Below are 17,980 nucleotides of genomic sequence, written 5' to 3'. Positions count from 1 at the left end.
TTGGAGGGTTTATACACAGACTTTATGAAAGTGGTTCTATTTTTGCTCACATTTTGAGATGTACACATCTAGATATCTTTAAAGTATATTTAAAGAGGTAAGCTTATGAAAGACTTAGTAGAGCAAAACTGACCACCATTTAGAGCTGTAGATAAGAGAAGCAGTTTGGTCTCCGTCTTGCCAAGGAAGCTATTGGGATGACATCCACTGCTTCACTATTGTTATACAATAACAGATCAAAAGATTGTCACATATGGAAGTGAATTTTTCAGGTTGCTGTTGACACTTGAAAAGTCTTGGTAGGGCTAATGCCTTAAACAATAGCTGAGTTCTCAGCAGATGTAAAAAGACGAATTATTAGGACAAGAAGAAATAATATTGGCTGAGATCCAAAATGACCCATGTGTGCTTTGTGATGAAGCTGCTGACTATTTTCCTTCTTCTAACTCCAGCCCCTCTTGGAGTGATATTCCAGAGAATTCTTTACCCACCCCCTTGGGGAGGAGTTCAAGAGATGTATCCTAGAAAGGAAGAAAGCCCTGTAAAAGCCCTTGTGCATGGCTGTAACAAGCAGTAGACCTAGAGGTTCCATGTTCATTATAATAGTCCCCATTCATTCATTATACACCTCAGGCTCGGTGACTGATGCAGGCAGCTCCCCCTTCCAACAAAAGGCATGGTTCCAAGGGGGAGAGGAGTAACCTGGGCTCCTCTTATGTAAAAGCAAACCCTCAAAAGCCAGGCTGGTGGCAGCAGCCTAGCAAAAGCCCACCCACCTAGTCGTTATGTGGAGCATTTGAGAAGTAATTGGCAGGGGAGGGTGAGTGGGAGGACAAAGCAGGCAAGGGCCCAGGGCACTGGCACCAAATAGCCCTTTGAAAGCCAGTTATTAAAATATCTTTGTGTCGTACATATGTTGATCATATATCTTGAAATGAGCCCTAAATTATCTGGTGGTTGAGCTCTAAATTATCTGGAGGTGGCATTTATTTTAGCTTGATTAGATGAAAACAAGGGAAAGTTAATCAGTATTCTTCAACTACAAAAAGTGATGCAACAATCAGATGACAAATAAAGTCACACAATAAGCCTCCTTTATTTTTATTTTATGTATCGTATTTGTAGTCCGCCTTTCTCACTGGGATGGAAGGCAGATTAAGCAAAGTCAATCCAGTGAACAAGATGGGACATTCAATAAACAGTGTAATAGGATTTGGGTTGTAGAACCAACCAGAACTCTAAAAAACAGAAATGAAGCAAAGTATAAGTATTAACATGACACATTAAATGATGCAAAATTACATAATAGGATTCAGTTTTCAGCAAGCTATACGATGCAAAATTACATAATAGGATCCAGTTTCCAGCAACAGTAGTTATAGATCACAATCCCTAATAGTTTTTTCAAATAACTGTGTGAAGCATTTCGTAAAGTCCTATCCTAGATAAGTCCTCTTAAATAATTCAGTTTTGCATAGTTTGTGGGAATCCAAGAAAGTGGATGCCTTCCTGATCTCAGGCATGCGATTACATGAGGTGGAGACTTCAATGGAGGAAGCACATGTATAGGCAGTAGTTGATTTTGCCCATTGCAGGTTGGCACCTGCAGAAGACCCTGCTCAGATGAGTGAAGCTGTCATGGTAGAGCATGGGGGAGAGACAGGTCTCACAGGTATGAGGGTCGAAGGCCATGAAGGACTTTGTGTACTTTAAATTGAGCAGCCAGTAGAGTGGCTGTAGAATAGGGGTAATATGCACTCTCCATGTAGCTCCCAAGCTGCAGCACTCTCCGCCAACTGGAGTTTCCAAATTGATTTTGAGGGGAGACCAATCTACTGTGCATCACAGTAGTCTAGTTGTATCCCGATGGCCAAATCAGCCTTCTCAAAGTAAGGGGCCAGTTCTTGATCTAGGCTGAGTTGGAAGAAATCATTTTTCACAGCTGCATTAACTTGCTTCTCCAGCAATAATTTTGGGTCCACTATAATCCCAGAGCTCTTAACTGAGTCAGCAAGGGTCAGCTGAACTTCATCAAACGTAGGGAGAATAATGGCCTTCCAGACATCCACCTTCCCAACCACTATTTTGTTTTTCGGTTTGTTGAAAGTCATTGGAAGTTATGCTAGGAAAAAGCTGAAAACATACAAGACTAGAAGGGTCATGGTCCCAAAGGAAGCCATTCCTCCATGAATAATCTCTGCTCTGCATATAATGCTGGAGGTGAAGCGATGATAGCTCATGTGAGACACAAACATATCCAATGGAGCGCTTATAGATGAATTTATTTGTTGCATTGTGCATATTATCTAGACAAGGTGTCTTCATATGTACAACTTGTGCGACACTTAACATACAGCAAATGTAAACAACTGAATTAGTTCATGGGGGGGGAAATCAACATTAGAATCCATGTAATACCTTTATAGGGGCCATGGTGGCTTAGAGGTTAAGACTCTGAGCTGCAAGACCAGAAGGTCTGTAGTTCGGCAGTTCAAGATCCTAGTGCCACATGATGGAGTGAGCCTCCTGTCTCTGGCCCCAGCTCCATCCAACCTAGCAGTTCAAAAGCAAGAAATTGCAAGTAAATAAGTAGGTACCACTGCAGTGGGAAGGTAACCGTGTTCCGTGTGCCTCGGCGTTTATTCATGCCAGCCACATGACCACGGAGAAGTCTTTGAACAGTCTTTGAACAGCGCTGGATCTGCGGCTTGGAAACGGAGATGAGCACCACCCCCTAGAGTCAGAAGGCCTTCCGGTCTTCCGCCATCCTCTGAAGTTTGCTCAACTTCATGTTCGTTGCATCTATGACACTGTCTAACCATCTCATCCTTTGCCGTCCCCGTCTTCTTTGACCTTCAATCTTTCCCATTTATCTTTAATTTACCTTTAATAACTTTTATAAATACCAACCAAAACAATACTACATAGTATGTAAACTTCTTGCGTTTTGTTCTGACTTTTTGTTCTCCAGAATTCTTTCTCTAGTTGGATGCTTGGGGAAGGTGGGGGGCAAGGTGCTCACGTTGCTCTTGAAGCCTCTTTATCCTGAGTGGAATTACTCTGTTGACTTCAGAGGATGCAAACTGTGTTCAGTATCAGGTTGCCCCTCTAGCATTTTGAGAAGGAAAAAATTAAAATAATCCCATTGCAACCGCAAAAGCTGGTAGTTCGTTAAATGCATCTCTGACATACAGTTTCCTCTTAGAAATATTTCTAACCCTATTTCTGTTGTGTGTTTTTTAAAAAAATTACAGAATACTGAGTGCTTCACTTCCAGTTCTACGAAAGCAGTACGTAGCTCTGCATAATGCAGGGTTAACAAATGGTGTCATCAAGGATGACTTCAAGGAGCTTGAACAGCTGATTCAGAGAGAGAAAGCTGTAGTCTGGGCCGACCAGATGGTTAAAGAAGAACCAAAACAAAATGTTCAGCCTCTGATGTCTGCTATCATGGCATTTCCACAGCTTGAGAGCAATCGGAGTACTCCTTGCCGTAAGTAAAGCATTGTCTTGTCTTCTGAATATGTTAGCATACTTTAGCTTCCATACAAGATTGTCACTTTGGGGGTAGGCGTACAGGGTGACCAAACCTAAAGAATTAATTTGTCATACAAACCAAGGTGTTGCCAGAAAGTACTATTTCCTGGAATTAGTGTCTCTCTTCATCCTAGGCGTATCACATTCATCTAATTTGTAATTGATATACAAGGTAACCAGTGGTAGTCCCTTACGATAATATGTATGTACACTATTTACTCAGATGCAAGACCAGGGGTTTTTTCAGGTGTCATCCAAAACAAAAAGAAGGGGTTGTCTTATACTTGCATACAAGTCACTTATGTCAATAGTAGAAATATTTTGTGTATAACATTTTTAAGGGGGTTGTCTTCCTTTCAAGAAAATATAGTAAACCTTGACTGAAGAATCTTCCAGACCCATCTATGTATAATAAGGTGGTTAATATTTTTTTTCCCCTTGTAGTTAAACATGAATTTAAAAAGCTGTCTGCAGTGGGTTATTTGGTAGGCAGGGATTGTTTGGGGATGGCATCAGAAATCTTTCCCCCACCCCAAGGTATCTGAATAAAATCCATAAAGGTTGTGTGAATTACAGCCATTTGTTAGATTTGTACCATATTAGTGCAGTAGGCATTAAGCTTATGCAGATCAATGGTCTGGTAAGTTTGCTACAGGAAGAATATCTACACCGTAATTGCCTTCAATAATATGTTTCCATGGTAGACATGTGGAAATTCCTCAACAGATAGGTTGATACAGGAAAGTCCCCTTCAAGGAAAAAAGCTTGAAAACCAGTCTCTTAATTAAAATTAAAGGGTTTTATGAAACCAAACAGCAGCTTAGAAGGCTACACTTAAGAATAAAATCTTCATGGAACAGGAGAAATTTCTAGGAGTGATAGAGCAGTATTCAAACCTGGACAACTACAACTCTATAAAACAAAGTAATACTGGAGGTACTTGTTGATTAGCGCCACACACCCCATTTCTACTTTAAAGACCCAGAACAAAATACTTCCTTAATTTATAGAAATTGGTTCCTTAGCGAGCTTATATTTAAGGGGGAAAAAAAAAAGATCTCTGGTAAGCAAATTTCAAACAAAGATTTATACAGATCTTGTTACACCTTCTGAATGTATTGATTTTTGGTATATAATCTATTCAAGATGTTGTGCAGGAAATGGGGTTTTGCACAGAGGGTGAAAAGACAGGCCACCTGTTATACAGGGATCATTATTCCTTATTTTAAAATCTATATTTCACTTGCAATATAATTACATGGGCTTTACTTGTCAACACAAGCAATGCAGTTCCCTTTCTTGGCTTTAGATTCTTGGTTTTCGAACTATTTATGAATTGAAGGACACTAGCTTTCTTAAAAGTATATATTGTAAAATATTGTGTATATCTTCTCATGGGAATGTTTCGGAGGCTTTCCAAAATGTGCTGTAGTTGGATAAATTAATTGGTAAGCATAATGTTTTATTATGCTGAAGTATGTATGCAGTATGGTTTACTAAAATAATATGTGTCTCAGGAGTGAAATAGGAAAGGTATAAGCTCAGTTCACTATCATGTGCAGGTTGCTGCTTTGCTCTGCAGTGTGGATGAATTACTAAGCCAGTTTGTTGTAGTGGTTAAGAGTAGCGGACTAATCTGGAGAACCGGGTTTGATTCTCCATTCTTCCACATGAAGCCAGCTGGGTGACCTTGGGTCAGTCACAGTTCTCTCAGAGAAGTTCTCTTAGAGCTCTCTCAGCCCCACCTACCTCATAGGGTGTCTGTTTTGGGGGGAGGAAGGGAAGGTGATTGTAAGCCACTCCGAGTGAAGGGTGGGGCATAAATCCAGTTCCTCCTCCTCCTCCTTCTTCTCAGTTTCTTTTTGCTACTGTCTTCTCGAGATAAGAAATGCAGTTATGTCTGTATATACTTACTAGAATCAAAGAATCACAGAGTTGGAAGGGGCCATACAGGCCACCTAGTCCAACCCCCTGTTCGATGCCAGATCAGCCTAGAGCAGGGGTGTCAGACACGAGGCCCCGGGGGGTGGAACTGGCCTGTCTGGGATTCTTATGCAGCCCGTGAGCAACTAGTGCAAGGGAGGGAACAGGAGACTGCTCAGGGGTGTGGAGTGGGTAGAGCCACTCCAGTTGTGGCTTTGGCATGTTCGAACAACCTCGTCGGCAACAGTCAAACAGCATGGGAGCATCTGCCCAGAGCTGCATCACTGGCTCTCCAATCCACCCTCATGGGTTTTCCTTTGCACACACCCCCTGCCCTTGGGGTCTTGTAGTGAGGATACAACAACTTGGAGCATACCAGCTGCTGTCCTTTATACAGTTTATATCTCCGGTACCTGGCATTATGTTTTATGGCACACATGGCTCAGCCCAACAAAGTGACATTTGTGTCAGATCTGGCCCTGGTAACAAATGAGTTCGACACCTTTGGCCTAGAGCATCCATGACAAGTGGTTGTCCAGCTGCTGCTTAAAGACTGCCAGTGACGGGGAGCTCACCACCTCCCTAGACAGCTGATTCTACTGTTGTACAACTCTTACTATAAAGACGTTTTTCCAGCTGGTACCTTCCCACCTTTAATTTTTATATATATATATATATATAGTTCACTCTCCTAAAGAGAGAATTTTATTGCTTTAAAATTTTCAGAAAGAGGGAGGGTATATAGAGGGAGTAAGAAAAGAGTTGAGTGGTATTTGAGTTAGCATATTAATCTTTTGTTAGTAGTTTTAAGTTCTTCGGCTTCTTCTGTGTTTGATCATCCCATTGCCTGTAAACAACAAAAATGTTAATTGTATTAGTTCCTCCTCCTCCTTTTGGGTTAATATTAATATAGTCTTTTAATGCGCGTGCTGAACAGATCTTCAAGTCTTGGGGTTTCTTCCTTTTACGTCCCTCAGGTTGTAGGCTGGACCTTTAACTGCTCCTCCTTCTTCCCGTTTCTCGTCCCCCCTCTCCAAGCCGCTGTCTTCTTCGCCGCTGATTAACTCCCATTTTGCAAGTTCTGCCTCTTCCTCTGAACTGGCCCCCACTGGTGGACCTCCTGATGGCACCTGGTATTTCTGGCCACTGTGTGATACAGAGTGTTGGACTGGATGGGCCTTTGGCCTGATCCAACATTGGCATCTCTTATGTTCTTATGTCCCCCCTCAACCTCCTCTTCTCTAGACTAAATATTCCCAAGTCCCTCAGCCTTTCCTCCCCTGATGAGCCTTGTTGCTCTTCTCTGCACACAATCCATTCTGTCCATATCCTTTTTGAAATAAGGCCTCCAGAACCACACAGTACTCCAGGTGAGGCCATACCAATGCAGGGTACAGCGGGACTGTGACATCTTGTGATATGGATGTTATGCCTCTGTTGATATGCCCCAAGATTGTATTAGCCTTTTTTGTCACCGCATCACACTGGCTGCTCATATTTAACTTACAGTCCACCCATACCCCAAAATCGTATTCACACACACTGCTACTCAGATGTTTGTCCCCCATCCAGTATGTGTGTTCCTCATTTTTGTTACCCAGATGTAGAACTCATCTCTTATCCTTGTTAAATTGCATCTTGTTCACATCTGCCCACTTTTCCAGTGTGTTCAGATCTTGTTGAATTATATCTCTATCTTCTGGTGCATTCACTGTTCCTCCCTCCCAATTTAGTGTTATCTGCAAATTTAATGAGTAGCCCCTCCACACCCTCAACATGGTTTAGAACTAATAAACCTACTTTGAATTAGCTTTCAACAAAGGCTTCCTTTTAGCATGGTTGTAATATCTAAAGGTGTTTTCCTCTCATCAGCTCTCTTGAAATGAATGAATGACATAATGTTTAGCCAAAAAGTGTTCAAATGTCTTGCCTGGTTTTGCCATTTTTTGATTTGGCTAAATTTTTGCAGTAAAATATGATGGAAATGGAGAATTGGTCCAACATCTTGAAACTTTCCATTTGCTGATGACTCTGGAAGGTGGGTGTTACACTACTTGCCAGGGGCAAATGCCCCTTGGTGTCTAAAGTAGGATATTATTGAGCACACAAGCTCTCTTCCCCTGAAGTGTCCCGTGTTACAAACAACTTGAGAGGGATCATTCTGAGCTTGGGAGAAAACAGAAATTTCAACCTGCTTCCAAGTGCAACACAAGTTGGTATTGTCCATCTCCTGCTTAGCGAAGTGAAGAGCAGTACTTTCCTTTGCATTTAGTGGAGCAGGCTGACTAAAATCTCAGAGAATTATCCCCTCCCCTCCCATACTGAGCTTTAGAGAAGGCAGAAGCAGTGCAAGATGCTTGTGCTGGCCTGTCCCAAAGCCCCGTGTGATATGAAACATGCTTATTCTACATGTCTTCTGGCATGTGTAGAGAACTTAAAGCAAAAGGCTGATGATTAATACAAATTACTCCCAGCTACTGAACCTAGTCAAAATGTATGGATCCCTTCTTAAAGTGAAGTTCTGCCTTCATCTCCCCTGCTATATTCTATCTATTACCATTACCATTATTGCAGTACCCAGGTTTTACAATTATACCAGAATCTTAGAGTAGCTGCTGTGGTTCCTGTCAGGTGCTATCATCTTGAAAAGTATGTCACAGCAGTGAAGAAACCAACCCAGATGTATTGTGGCAATATTGCCACCTCTGAGATTCCTTACCTTCCAACTGCTATAGGGAAAGGGGGCTGAAGCAGGGAATTTAAGAGGGCTCTGTGGTAAGAGAAAAGGCAGTAGGATGGCAAAGGGCTAGGGCTCTTCCCCCCCACCACCACCTTTTTTTTTAAAAAGACCCATGTTCTACAGCAAAAGCTTTGTTATCTAGCAGCTGAACATCCAGAATACTCTGTCAAACAAGGCCACGGGGCAATATCTTAGCCCCTCTGCCACCATACCTTTGCATCTTTGGGCAAACGCATGCCCTGCAGGTAACCAGCTTGATGCTTTCAGCCATTACTAGAGATGTGAAGGTCCGGAAAAATTCGGAAAAAAAAGTGTTTTTTTCCCGTTTTTTTTCCTGAAGCCTTTTTTGTTATTTTCTGAAAAATTGGAAAAATTGGGGAAAGAAAAGAAAAAAAATGATTATGGAACGTTTTATTTTAACATGATGAATAAAATATTTTAAGACAAGGTGTTCAAATATTTTCCAAATCATACACACACACACACACACACACACACATATATATATATATATATGGTATCAGATTGATCTAATTTCTGTGCACTGAGGACAAGCAAGTCCTAGGTTACAAACTGAACTCTCCAATGCAAGAACAAGATGCATTTCTTCCTTTAGGAGGTGCTATTGTCAGAAGAAAATAAAAAGGTTTCAGTTTTGTTTTTGCATGTGGGTGGGTATTCTGTTTGTAATAATTGTTTGGATACACTATATTTTTAATATGCTAGTTGTGATAATTTCATGCCAAGTAAAAATGTCCATAGTCATATTTTATGTTCCTAAAGTAACAGAATGACTTTCAATCTAGAAAAGACAAAATAAATGCTAATGTTGCATTTTTTTTTCAATTTTTCCAAAAATTTCCATTTCCCCCCGAAAAAAACTGGAAAAAAATTCCTGAAATTTTACATCTCTAGCCATTACTGTACTTCTGATGGCCCGCATTGCTAGATGCCATCATCCTTGTTGCCTCTTTCCCCTCAAGTCTCCCTCAAGCTGTCGGTAGCCAGCTCTGCCAGAGGGGGCCCACTTGCCTGTGTGCTGCATAGGGTGGATCACTGGAGAAGGGTCACACCAGGCATTGGGACTGTCACCATAGTGTTACCAAGAGAGGGGGGCCTGGTTGCTGTGGTTTTATCCGGGTAGAGAATGGGCAGAGCAATAAGCTTGAGTAGCTGGCACATTTGATTAACCAGAAACCCTTAATCCCCGTGAGTGCTGAATAGCAAAGCTTTTACTGTATTTGCAAATCATAGTCAGTTGTTTGCCAAAAGCATTAATGTATTATTAGAATTGTAACAGAGAGAGACTTATTAAGAAGAGCCTGACTTAGTTTAGGGGAATGAAAGAATTAGTTTAAATGCTAAACAATATTATAGCGCGTTATTGATGTAAGAGAGGCTTGTGTGAAGGAGTAAATGGACACAGATTGCTGCCCTTCCCCCACACACACACACATAGTGGAAGGTGCATTCCACCACGCCCTAATGCAAAGGTCACAGACCTAGATTTATCTCTTATGAACTTAAAAAGCAACAAACAGGAATCAGAATTAACACTGATGAGCTGGGTGATTGGCTATCAGGCACAACAGTCTCATTACATGTATGCATGAGAGCTGTACAGATTATAAATTTACTTATCTAAATGATGCTTTATATACTATTTTTAATTTGTGGTTAGGGCTACATTCAGTGATTATGTGGGCAGTAGATGAACAGCCACGGAACTAGATAATGGATTGCTATTCAGTTGAGTGGCCGTTATTTGATCATGAACAGACAGGAAATATTCCCAAATGCCAAAAATGTTTTCTGTAGGCAGTGATCTAAATCTTATATTGTGTCATGTGATAGCTAAAGGGAGACTGAAGTGGCCTTCCCTGCCGATGCTAGGATCCCCTTCCCCCAAGCCCCCTGAGAAGAGGATATTTTCTGCTATGAACCTCTCTCCAGGGAACCTGTGCTCTTTTCCTCCCTAAGATACCCTGTAGTGAAGGAAGAATCAAGCTGCAGAGAAAGCCCCTTGTGTGTTTTAAGAATACTCAAGCCTACCAAGGTATGAGAAAGTGTAAATGACTCTCCAGTCTACAAAATCGTAATGTTGGGGTATGGAGTGTAATGTTGGAGTATGAAGAGAATGTAGCCTGGGATTTGGTCCATTATACGCAGTAGGTCCACAAAGGAGAATGAATTACATTCTTCAGTAGCAAATTTTATAGGTAATATAATCTAAAACAGCATGGGTTTTAAAACAACGCCTTCTCCTTTTTTTCCGTTTTTTACACTTTTTCTGAAAGCCTGTTCATATTCCATGATTTTATATTCTCCATATCAAAAAGTGAGGCAGTCTGTGTTAGAAACTCACTGTCATCTGATTAGCTAACTATCAGTGAGGAAATGAGTGAGCTCCATGTTTGGCCATCATTGGAGAAGTGTAGTAAGAACGCTGCCGTGTTGTATGCTTATGTCCAAAGTCGAATTATCAGTATCCTGTTTGCAGAGAGGAGGGGATCTTGCAACAGACTGAGACCAAAATTCTAAAATACAAAACACCAAAGAGCCATTAAAGGCCTGATTTACCACACTAGAAGAAGTTTTAAAAATAGATTTTGGAATGCTGAAATTTAAAATGTAGACGTGACAAGTGTATGTAACACTTTTTATTTTTTCCTTCCACACATTTTTAAACTTTTCCCCTCTAATAATCTTTTCAGAGTTGGAAAACTTCAATTCAGACTTTGCCAATACTGATCCCCTATTTTTAAAAAAAAGAAGAATCTTCTATTACTTGCTGATGGTTTGGGTCTGATATTTTTAGTATCCCACAGTATGTTGAATACAGTACAAAATTCACATGGAAAAGAAGGGGGCGAGGACCTGACAATAGCCTACAGATAGACAGAGGAGAATTAGTTGTCATCAGAAAGTACATAAAAATGGAAGCTGTGGTGGTCTAGTCAGGGCTGGCAGGCAGGTAGAAGGAATACAGATTAGGAAAGAATACATTTCTGGCCAAATAGTGTTTTTTGGAACCAACATATTTTTGCAAACATTGACTCTAGAGAAATGTATGTCCATGTTTCAGTGCGCCTATATATGCTTTAAATGTAGCAAACAAAAAATAGCTGCGTAGCACAACCAGTCTACCACATAACAGTAGTGAGGACCTCCGGGCAATTTGAATTCCAGTTATTAGTTTGATAGCACAATTCCTTCAGGTGTATTTCATTTGTCTTCCTGCCAGCCCTACCTCAAAACTTCCAAGTGTTGTTGCTGTGGGATGAGAACAACAGTTGAAACTTGGCTGAAGAATAACAACATCCTGCTTTGCTTCTGAAGCTACTTTAATTCCAAAAAGAGATCACAGTCCAAAAGAGAGAGAGAGAAAAGAAGAGGGGACCTACCTTTTGGCTACAGCCAGTGCATATTTATAGCAGATTTCAAAAACAGATGCAGCTGTGATATTTAACTCCTGCCACTGAGTGCAATGTAAATTATTACGAGTCAACTAAAACACAAGCTTTAAGTTAAGAGTGACATTCCAGGCTCTCATAGCAGGGCTTTGATTGATGCTGTGATCGGAGCTTTTCTATATGCTTGAGGAGCACCTGAGCAACAACTCCACACGCAGCCCAGCACTTGCTGGTATTTCTGTGAAGAAGTTTCTTGGCATAGTTTCAGGCATCCCATTTCTTTAAGCTTTGCTGTACATTATGAGGGGGGGGATCCGTTTTTAAAGGTAGGGGGGATTGTCCATTACTTCCTCTACTGACCAAATGCAGCACCAATTTATTTCTAAATTGATGAGCTAATTGCTATGAATTCCTGTGGTAGTTAAAAGATTGACTTTAATCACAGGTCTGTCAGTGTCTTTCTTATCTGTAAGATTCATCACGTACAGAAAGCACCCTCCCTTCACGCTGCCCTTGTACGACTTCCTTCCTTTGCCTTGAATAATAGCATAGTACTAATGACCGTATTGCCATTCTTTGAATGCAAGCTGTTTTGTAGCCTCTTCACATCGTAGTTATTGCTTTAAGAATGTCATCAGATTGCCCAGCATAATAACACCTTTGGGTCACATGAATATTAAATAGCATGAATTCATTCACTAGGCAACATTTGCAGCTCGGAATTCCGTGAGTCAGAAAGCTGTTAAAAGAATCAAAATTTATGATTAGGAGAGTAATTGGATCAATCACTGGAAGCCCAGAAAAGTTTATTGACACAAATACATTAATATTTGATTTCACTTTAGCCAAACAACATTGCAGACTTAATTTAGCGCAGTTTTCCAGAAATATCAACTCATGTTAATTCATGCATGAGAGGATTAACATGAGTTCTGGAAGAAGAAAAATCCTAGCCCAGTATTTGTCCCAAACCCAAATAGAACTAATCCTATTCATCATTGGTTTTTTGATGTGAACCTAACGTTTGCTGAATCTGACTCATGTTAAATGCTACTTTTTGCTTTTTACATCACCTGATTCTATGATTTCATCATCATGGTATGTGTTCAGTCACCCATGGGCTATTGCGCACACACAGGCCTGCCACAGAGAGATTTTGAAGCTCAACACCTCTAGAAGTCCTCCTTCCCCCGTCGCTCTTCCATGCTGCTTTCTTCCCTTTCCCAGCATAGAAGGAAGAGGTGGAGCACTCTTCCCTCAGCTCTCTGCCATTGTAGAAAGAAGTTCTGTCCTTCAAAACGCCATGTGGAAAAACCCTTTAGGCCTTTTTTCTGCATTTAGAGCCAAAATCATTACGAGAAAGACCTTAGAGCAAACAGCCTAAAAAGAATGGCCCCAAAAACTTTTTAAGAAATGCATGTCTTGCAAGGCTAAAATCCTCCCCATGGATAACCAGACACTTTGTCTACTGTGCCTCAGTAAAGAGCATGATATCTCAAGGTTTCCAGTATGTAGACAACTTACTCACTAAGTGAGATGTGATAAGAAGTGTTTTTGTTGTTGTTGTTGTTGTTGGGGTTTTTTGCACAATGCTCTATGGGAGAAAGCTTTGTTCAGTGTTTCCGACAGTTGTCCAAACATGATGGTGCAACCCAGTCCAGAGAGAGGGATCTGATCATCATCAATTCCAGTGGATCCAAAAACGGTTTCAAACCCCCTGGCTCTGGCTACAACTTTCAGAAGAGCACGATCTACTACCCTGGCATCACCTGGGAGAAGCTCTTCAGAACCACCTTCTTCAGAAGCTCAGTGTCTCTTCTGACCTACCAATGATCACAGATCCAGTGTTCGAGGTGATGCATCCCAGCTTTACTGGTCCAGTCATCTTGCCCATTATAGATGGATTCTTAGAAGTGACCACAGGTCACTGGCTTAGACCAGCCTCTATGATATCATCAATCCATAGAACAGAAAACCAATTTAGGACCAAGCAAGAAGGTTGTCCTCTTCTATTCCAACATAAGAACATAAGAGAAGCCAATGTTGGATTAGGCCAATGGCCCATCCAGTCCAACACTCTGTCACACAGTGGCCAGAAATACCAGGTGCCAGCAGGAGGTCCATCAGTGGGGCCAGGACACTAGAAGCTCTCCTGCTGTTCCCCCCCCCCAGCACCAAGAATACAGAGCATCACATGCCCCAGACTAAGAGTTCCTATCTATACCTTGTGGCTAATAGCCACTGATGGATCTCTGCTCCATATGTTTAATCCCCTCTTGTAGCCGTCCATGCTTGTAGCCGCCACCACCTCCTGTGGCAATGAATACCCTGTGTTAATCACTCTTTGGGTGAAGAAGTACTTCTGTACTTTTTAAAATCTGTTCTAACCCGACTGCTCAGCAATTTCATTGAGTGCTCATGAGTTCATGTATTGTGAGAAAGGAAGATAAGTACTTCTTTCTCTACCTGTTCTATCCCACACATAATCTTATAAACCTCGATCAAGATTTGGACCGGGCATTCCAAGCCGTGGCTGGTTGGCTTAGACTGAGCCGGCTGAAACTGAATCCGACAAAGATGGAGGTCCTGTGCCTGAGCCGGGGTGGTTCGGGGGTAGGGATCCCACTCCCGACTTTCGATGGGGCGCCGTTGGTGCCAGCGCCAGAGGTTAGGAGTTTGGGAGTGCTCTTGGACGCCTCCTTAAAAATGGAGGCCCGGATAGCAGCCACTGCCTGGTCGGCCCTTTACCATCTTCGGCTGATTAGGCAGTTGGTTCCCTTCCTTGACCGCAACAACCTGGCAACAGTGATCCATGTGATGGTCACCTCAAGACTAGACTACTGTAATGCTCTCTACATGGGGCTACCCTTGTTGCAAATTCGGAAGCTACAGCTAGTGCAGAATGCCGCAGCCAGGCTTCTGATGGGTCTCCCCAGGTGGGAGCACATCCAGCCTGCACTGAGGACACTGCACTGGTTGCCAATAGCAAAACGAATTTGTGTCAAGGTGCTGGTTCTTACCTTTAAAGCCCTATATAGCCAGGGCCTGACATACCTGAGGGACCGCCTTTTCCATACATACCCCAGAGAGCACTACAGTCGGGGTCTCAAAATCGACTGACCCTCTCGGGTCCCAAGGATGCCAGGCTTGCTATCATCAGGGCCAGGGTTTTTTCAGAGGTGGCTCCACACTGGTGGAATGAGCTCCCAGAGCAGATCAGGGCCCTGTGGGATCTTTTACAGTTCCACAGGGTCTGCAAGACGGAGCTCTTCCACCAGGCCTTCAGCTACGAGCCGCAACCACTATGCCATCAGTATCCTTAATTATAGAGCCCTGGTCCTTGGTTTTTGACATCTAGCCTGTGCTGCCCTTGTAGCAGGAAGATCATGAGCAGAATGAGTGTTAGACCACTGTGTACACCCTTAAAACAAGCCGTCCTAAACAACGAATTAATCAGCACCAGCACTTTATGAATTATGTATAATTGAATTGTTTTAGATGATTTTATGTGGATTTTAATTGTCATTTATGTATTGATCAGTGTAAGCCGCCCTGAGCCTGCTTTGCAGGGAGGTTGGGGTATAAATTAAATTAATAAATAAAATAAATACCTTGACCTTCAAAATTGCCAATTAGCAATGTATAATGGCCAGATAGCAGTTGTTCTTGTGGGATGGCATTGGCACCTATCTGGAACTGGCAGCAGAAAATCATAAACTTGCCAAACTCCGTGTTCTAGGGACATCAAAGCTCGCCAAGCACCAGATCTGCTCAGCCAGGCACGTGGAAGAGTGTGCAACCCTCAGCCTGGCCACAGTGATAGCACTCTGGCTTCATTCCACTTCATTCTTCCTCAACATCCATATATTCCTCCCTCTCACTCTAGGAGAAGATTCCCCTCAAAAGGCAGGATCCAGATCCCACTCCCCCAAACCATCCCATTTTCCCACCTCATACCAAAGGACATGTGTCAAAACTGTTGAGTTTTTACCATAATGTCAAAAGGTTATGCCACTCCCTATCTAATCCCAGCCCACCAAACCCTTTTGTTCAACTTCTAGCAGAAAAGAGGGGTGAGAGTGATACTTGACCTGAGGAATCTGAAAAATAAATAATAAAAGGGTTCAGAAAGCCATCTCAGATGCCCTTCCTCTACTACATCTGGATTTCTGGTTTGTAGCCCTATTAGGTGCCTACTTCCATGTAAGGATCAGGCCAGACTTGCAAAAGTACCTCTGTTTCCAATGTGGCAATCTTTCTTTACAATACATAGACTTACCTGAGGACCACATATGAAACCCAGAGTGTTCACCAAGGTTGTAGCCATGGAGGTGGCATACCTTTGCAGGTTAGGGTGTGAAGTTTATCCTTTTGTAGATGATTGGTTGAACATAGCAGACTCCAAGGAAAAACTACAGCGAGATGTCCAATTAATCCTGAAAGCTTTAAAAGTCTCAAATGACAAGTCGACTTTTGAAAACCCAAACCAGAATCTACATAATAGAAAGTATCTGTCATAGGAGTGATACGAGACTCCTCCCTGGCAAATGCCTTTCCACCCTCAGGCTGAATCCCAACCATTAGTCTAGGAATATTTAATTGCAGTCACCTGTGGCTGCAACCTGCCATATTCTTTCTAAGGTTCCTATGGTTAATGCCCACAGCAATAGTCTCATATGCTTAACTATGCATGCACAGCTTTTAACTATGGTTTCTAAAGGTCTTCGATGTCCTTCACTGTCCCAGTCCAGAAAACTATTAAATGCCAAGAAGTCATCAACATGGTACTCATACTCCTCAGAATGGAAGTGCTTTTCATCATGGGCCGGAAACAAATCAAACAAGTGATGGTGCCCCAAATCTAATCTTCAACTACCTCCTTCACCTATTCCAAGGAAGAATGTGTTCATCCCATATTCTGCTTGTGTGCACACATTGGAGGAAAATCAACTTCTGCCCAAAGAGAATCCGAAGTGTTCTTGCAAGCCTTTTAAACCAATTTCCACCAGTCCAACCCCCCAGTCCCTCAATGGAATTTGTCACTGCTGGTCGCCAAACTGAATGGAAAACCTTTTGAAGCTATGGCCACTTGCCCCACTCATACTTCTCTTTATGAAAACCATATTCTTGGCGACCATAATGCCAGCCAGGAGGGTTTGTAAGCTCCAGACCTTCCATCATGATTCCTCCTTTCTCAAAATGATCAACTCTAGGGTAGTACAATGGCCATCCCTTCAGTTCCAGCCTAAAATAGTTCCAGAATTTCACCAAAATCAACACATTGCTCTGCCAGTATTCCTTCCACAGCCATAGAATGAAATTGAACATGCCCTTCACAATCTACATATTCACAGGGCAATACTATTCTATCTGAATAGAACCAAACATTTTAGAAACAACCACATGTTCATCTCTTTCTCAGGCCCTAAATCAGACCACAAGCTCTTCACGCAATCCATTTCCAAATGGATGGTCTTCGGAATCTGGTTATGCTACCTGCTTGCGCAGGTTAGCTGCCCGTTAGATTTCAACACCTATTCCACCAGGGCACAATCAGCTCCTGCGACAATCCATCCAGGCCTCCATGTTGAAGAGGTATACAAGGCAGTGATCTGGTCCTCCTCGTGCTTGTTTACCGAGCACTACTCCATAGACATCAATGCTATGAAAGATGTGGCAATCGGAAAGGTGGTACTCAAGTCAATATTCAACTAGAAGCTCACATTTGCCTTCCAAACCTTGGTTAGTTAGCTTGTAACTGATCCATATGGGACTGCACAGGTACCATGACAATGAAACCTATCAGTGTTGTTCATTGAGTGGTAACCTGTGCAGTCACACGTCCCTCCCTCCTGCCACGCTCTGAGCTCTGACAAAAATAATGAGCAAGGATAGTTCTCTCCAATGTCAGCAATGAGGAACTGAGGGAAGGGCACTCCACCCCTCCTTTTATGCAGCTAAAGGCAGGAAAGCAGCAAGGAGAGGAAAGGAGCAACTTCTAGAGTTCAAAATTTCTCTGCAGCAGACCTGTGCATGCACAGCAATCCATGTGTGGCTGCACAGTCAATGAACAAGTTACAGGTTAGTGTAACCATGTTATATCCCTCGCATTTGTATTCTCCCATCTTTTTAAGTTTCTTTAGGGAAAAGATTGCTGGGGGCTGTCCAAAAAATTGAAAGCGAGAAAGTGTATTTATTTGAGCACCTTGGTGCTTGATTAGTTTTGCATGTCAGTTAAAAAGCATGCCAAAAATATATTTTAACGCTTTGTTTGTACAGAGTTGTTTTCTTATTTATTTATTTATACTTTCAATTTCTATACCGCTCAATTCCGGAGGCTCTGAGCGGTTTACAAGCATTTTACATT

At 42.1% G+C, this 17,980-nt stretch overlaps 1 protein-coding gene across 1 annotated transcript in view; it reads left to right on the top strand.

Moving 5' to 3' along the window:
- KIF18A (kinesin family member 18A) overlaps positions 1 to 17,980 on the top strand; it is a 57,388-nt gene that overhangs the window by 23,322 nt on the left and 16,086 nt on the right. Inside the window, exons 12-13 of the mRNA XM_015418915.1 lie at positions 3,255 to 3,497; positions 6,823 to 6,830. Of these exons, the coding sequence (XP_015274401.1) occupies positions 3,255 to 3,497; positions 6,823 to 6,830 (251 nt within the window). The remainder of the gene's footprint in view (positions 1 to 3,254; positions 3,498 to 6,822; positions 6,831 to 17,980) is intronic.

Source organism: Gekko japonicus, unplaced genomic scaffold (genome assembly GCF_001447785.1).
Source record: "Gekko japonicus isolate JY-2015 unplaced genomic scaffold, Gekko_japonicus_V1.1 scaffold2222, whole genome shotgun sequence".
In the NCBI taxonomy this organism is placed as follows: domain Eukaryota; kingdom Metazoa; phylum Chordata; class Lepidosauria; order Squamata; family Gekkonidae; genus Gekko; species Gekko japonicus.
This window is presented reverse-complemented; position numbering and strand designations above follow the sequence as displayed.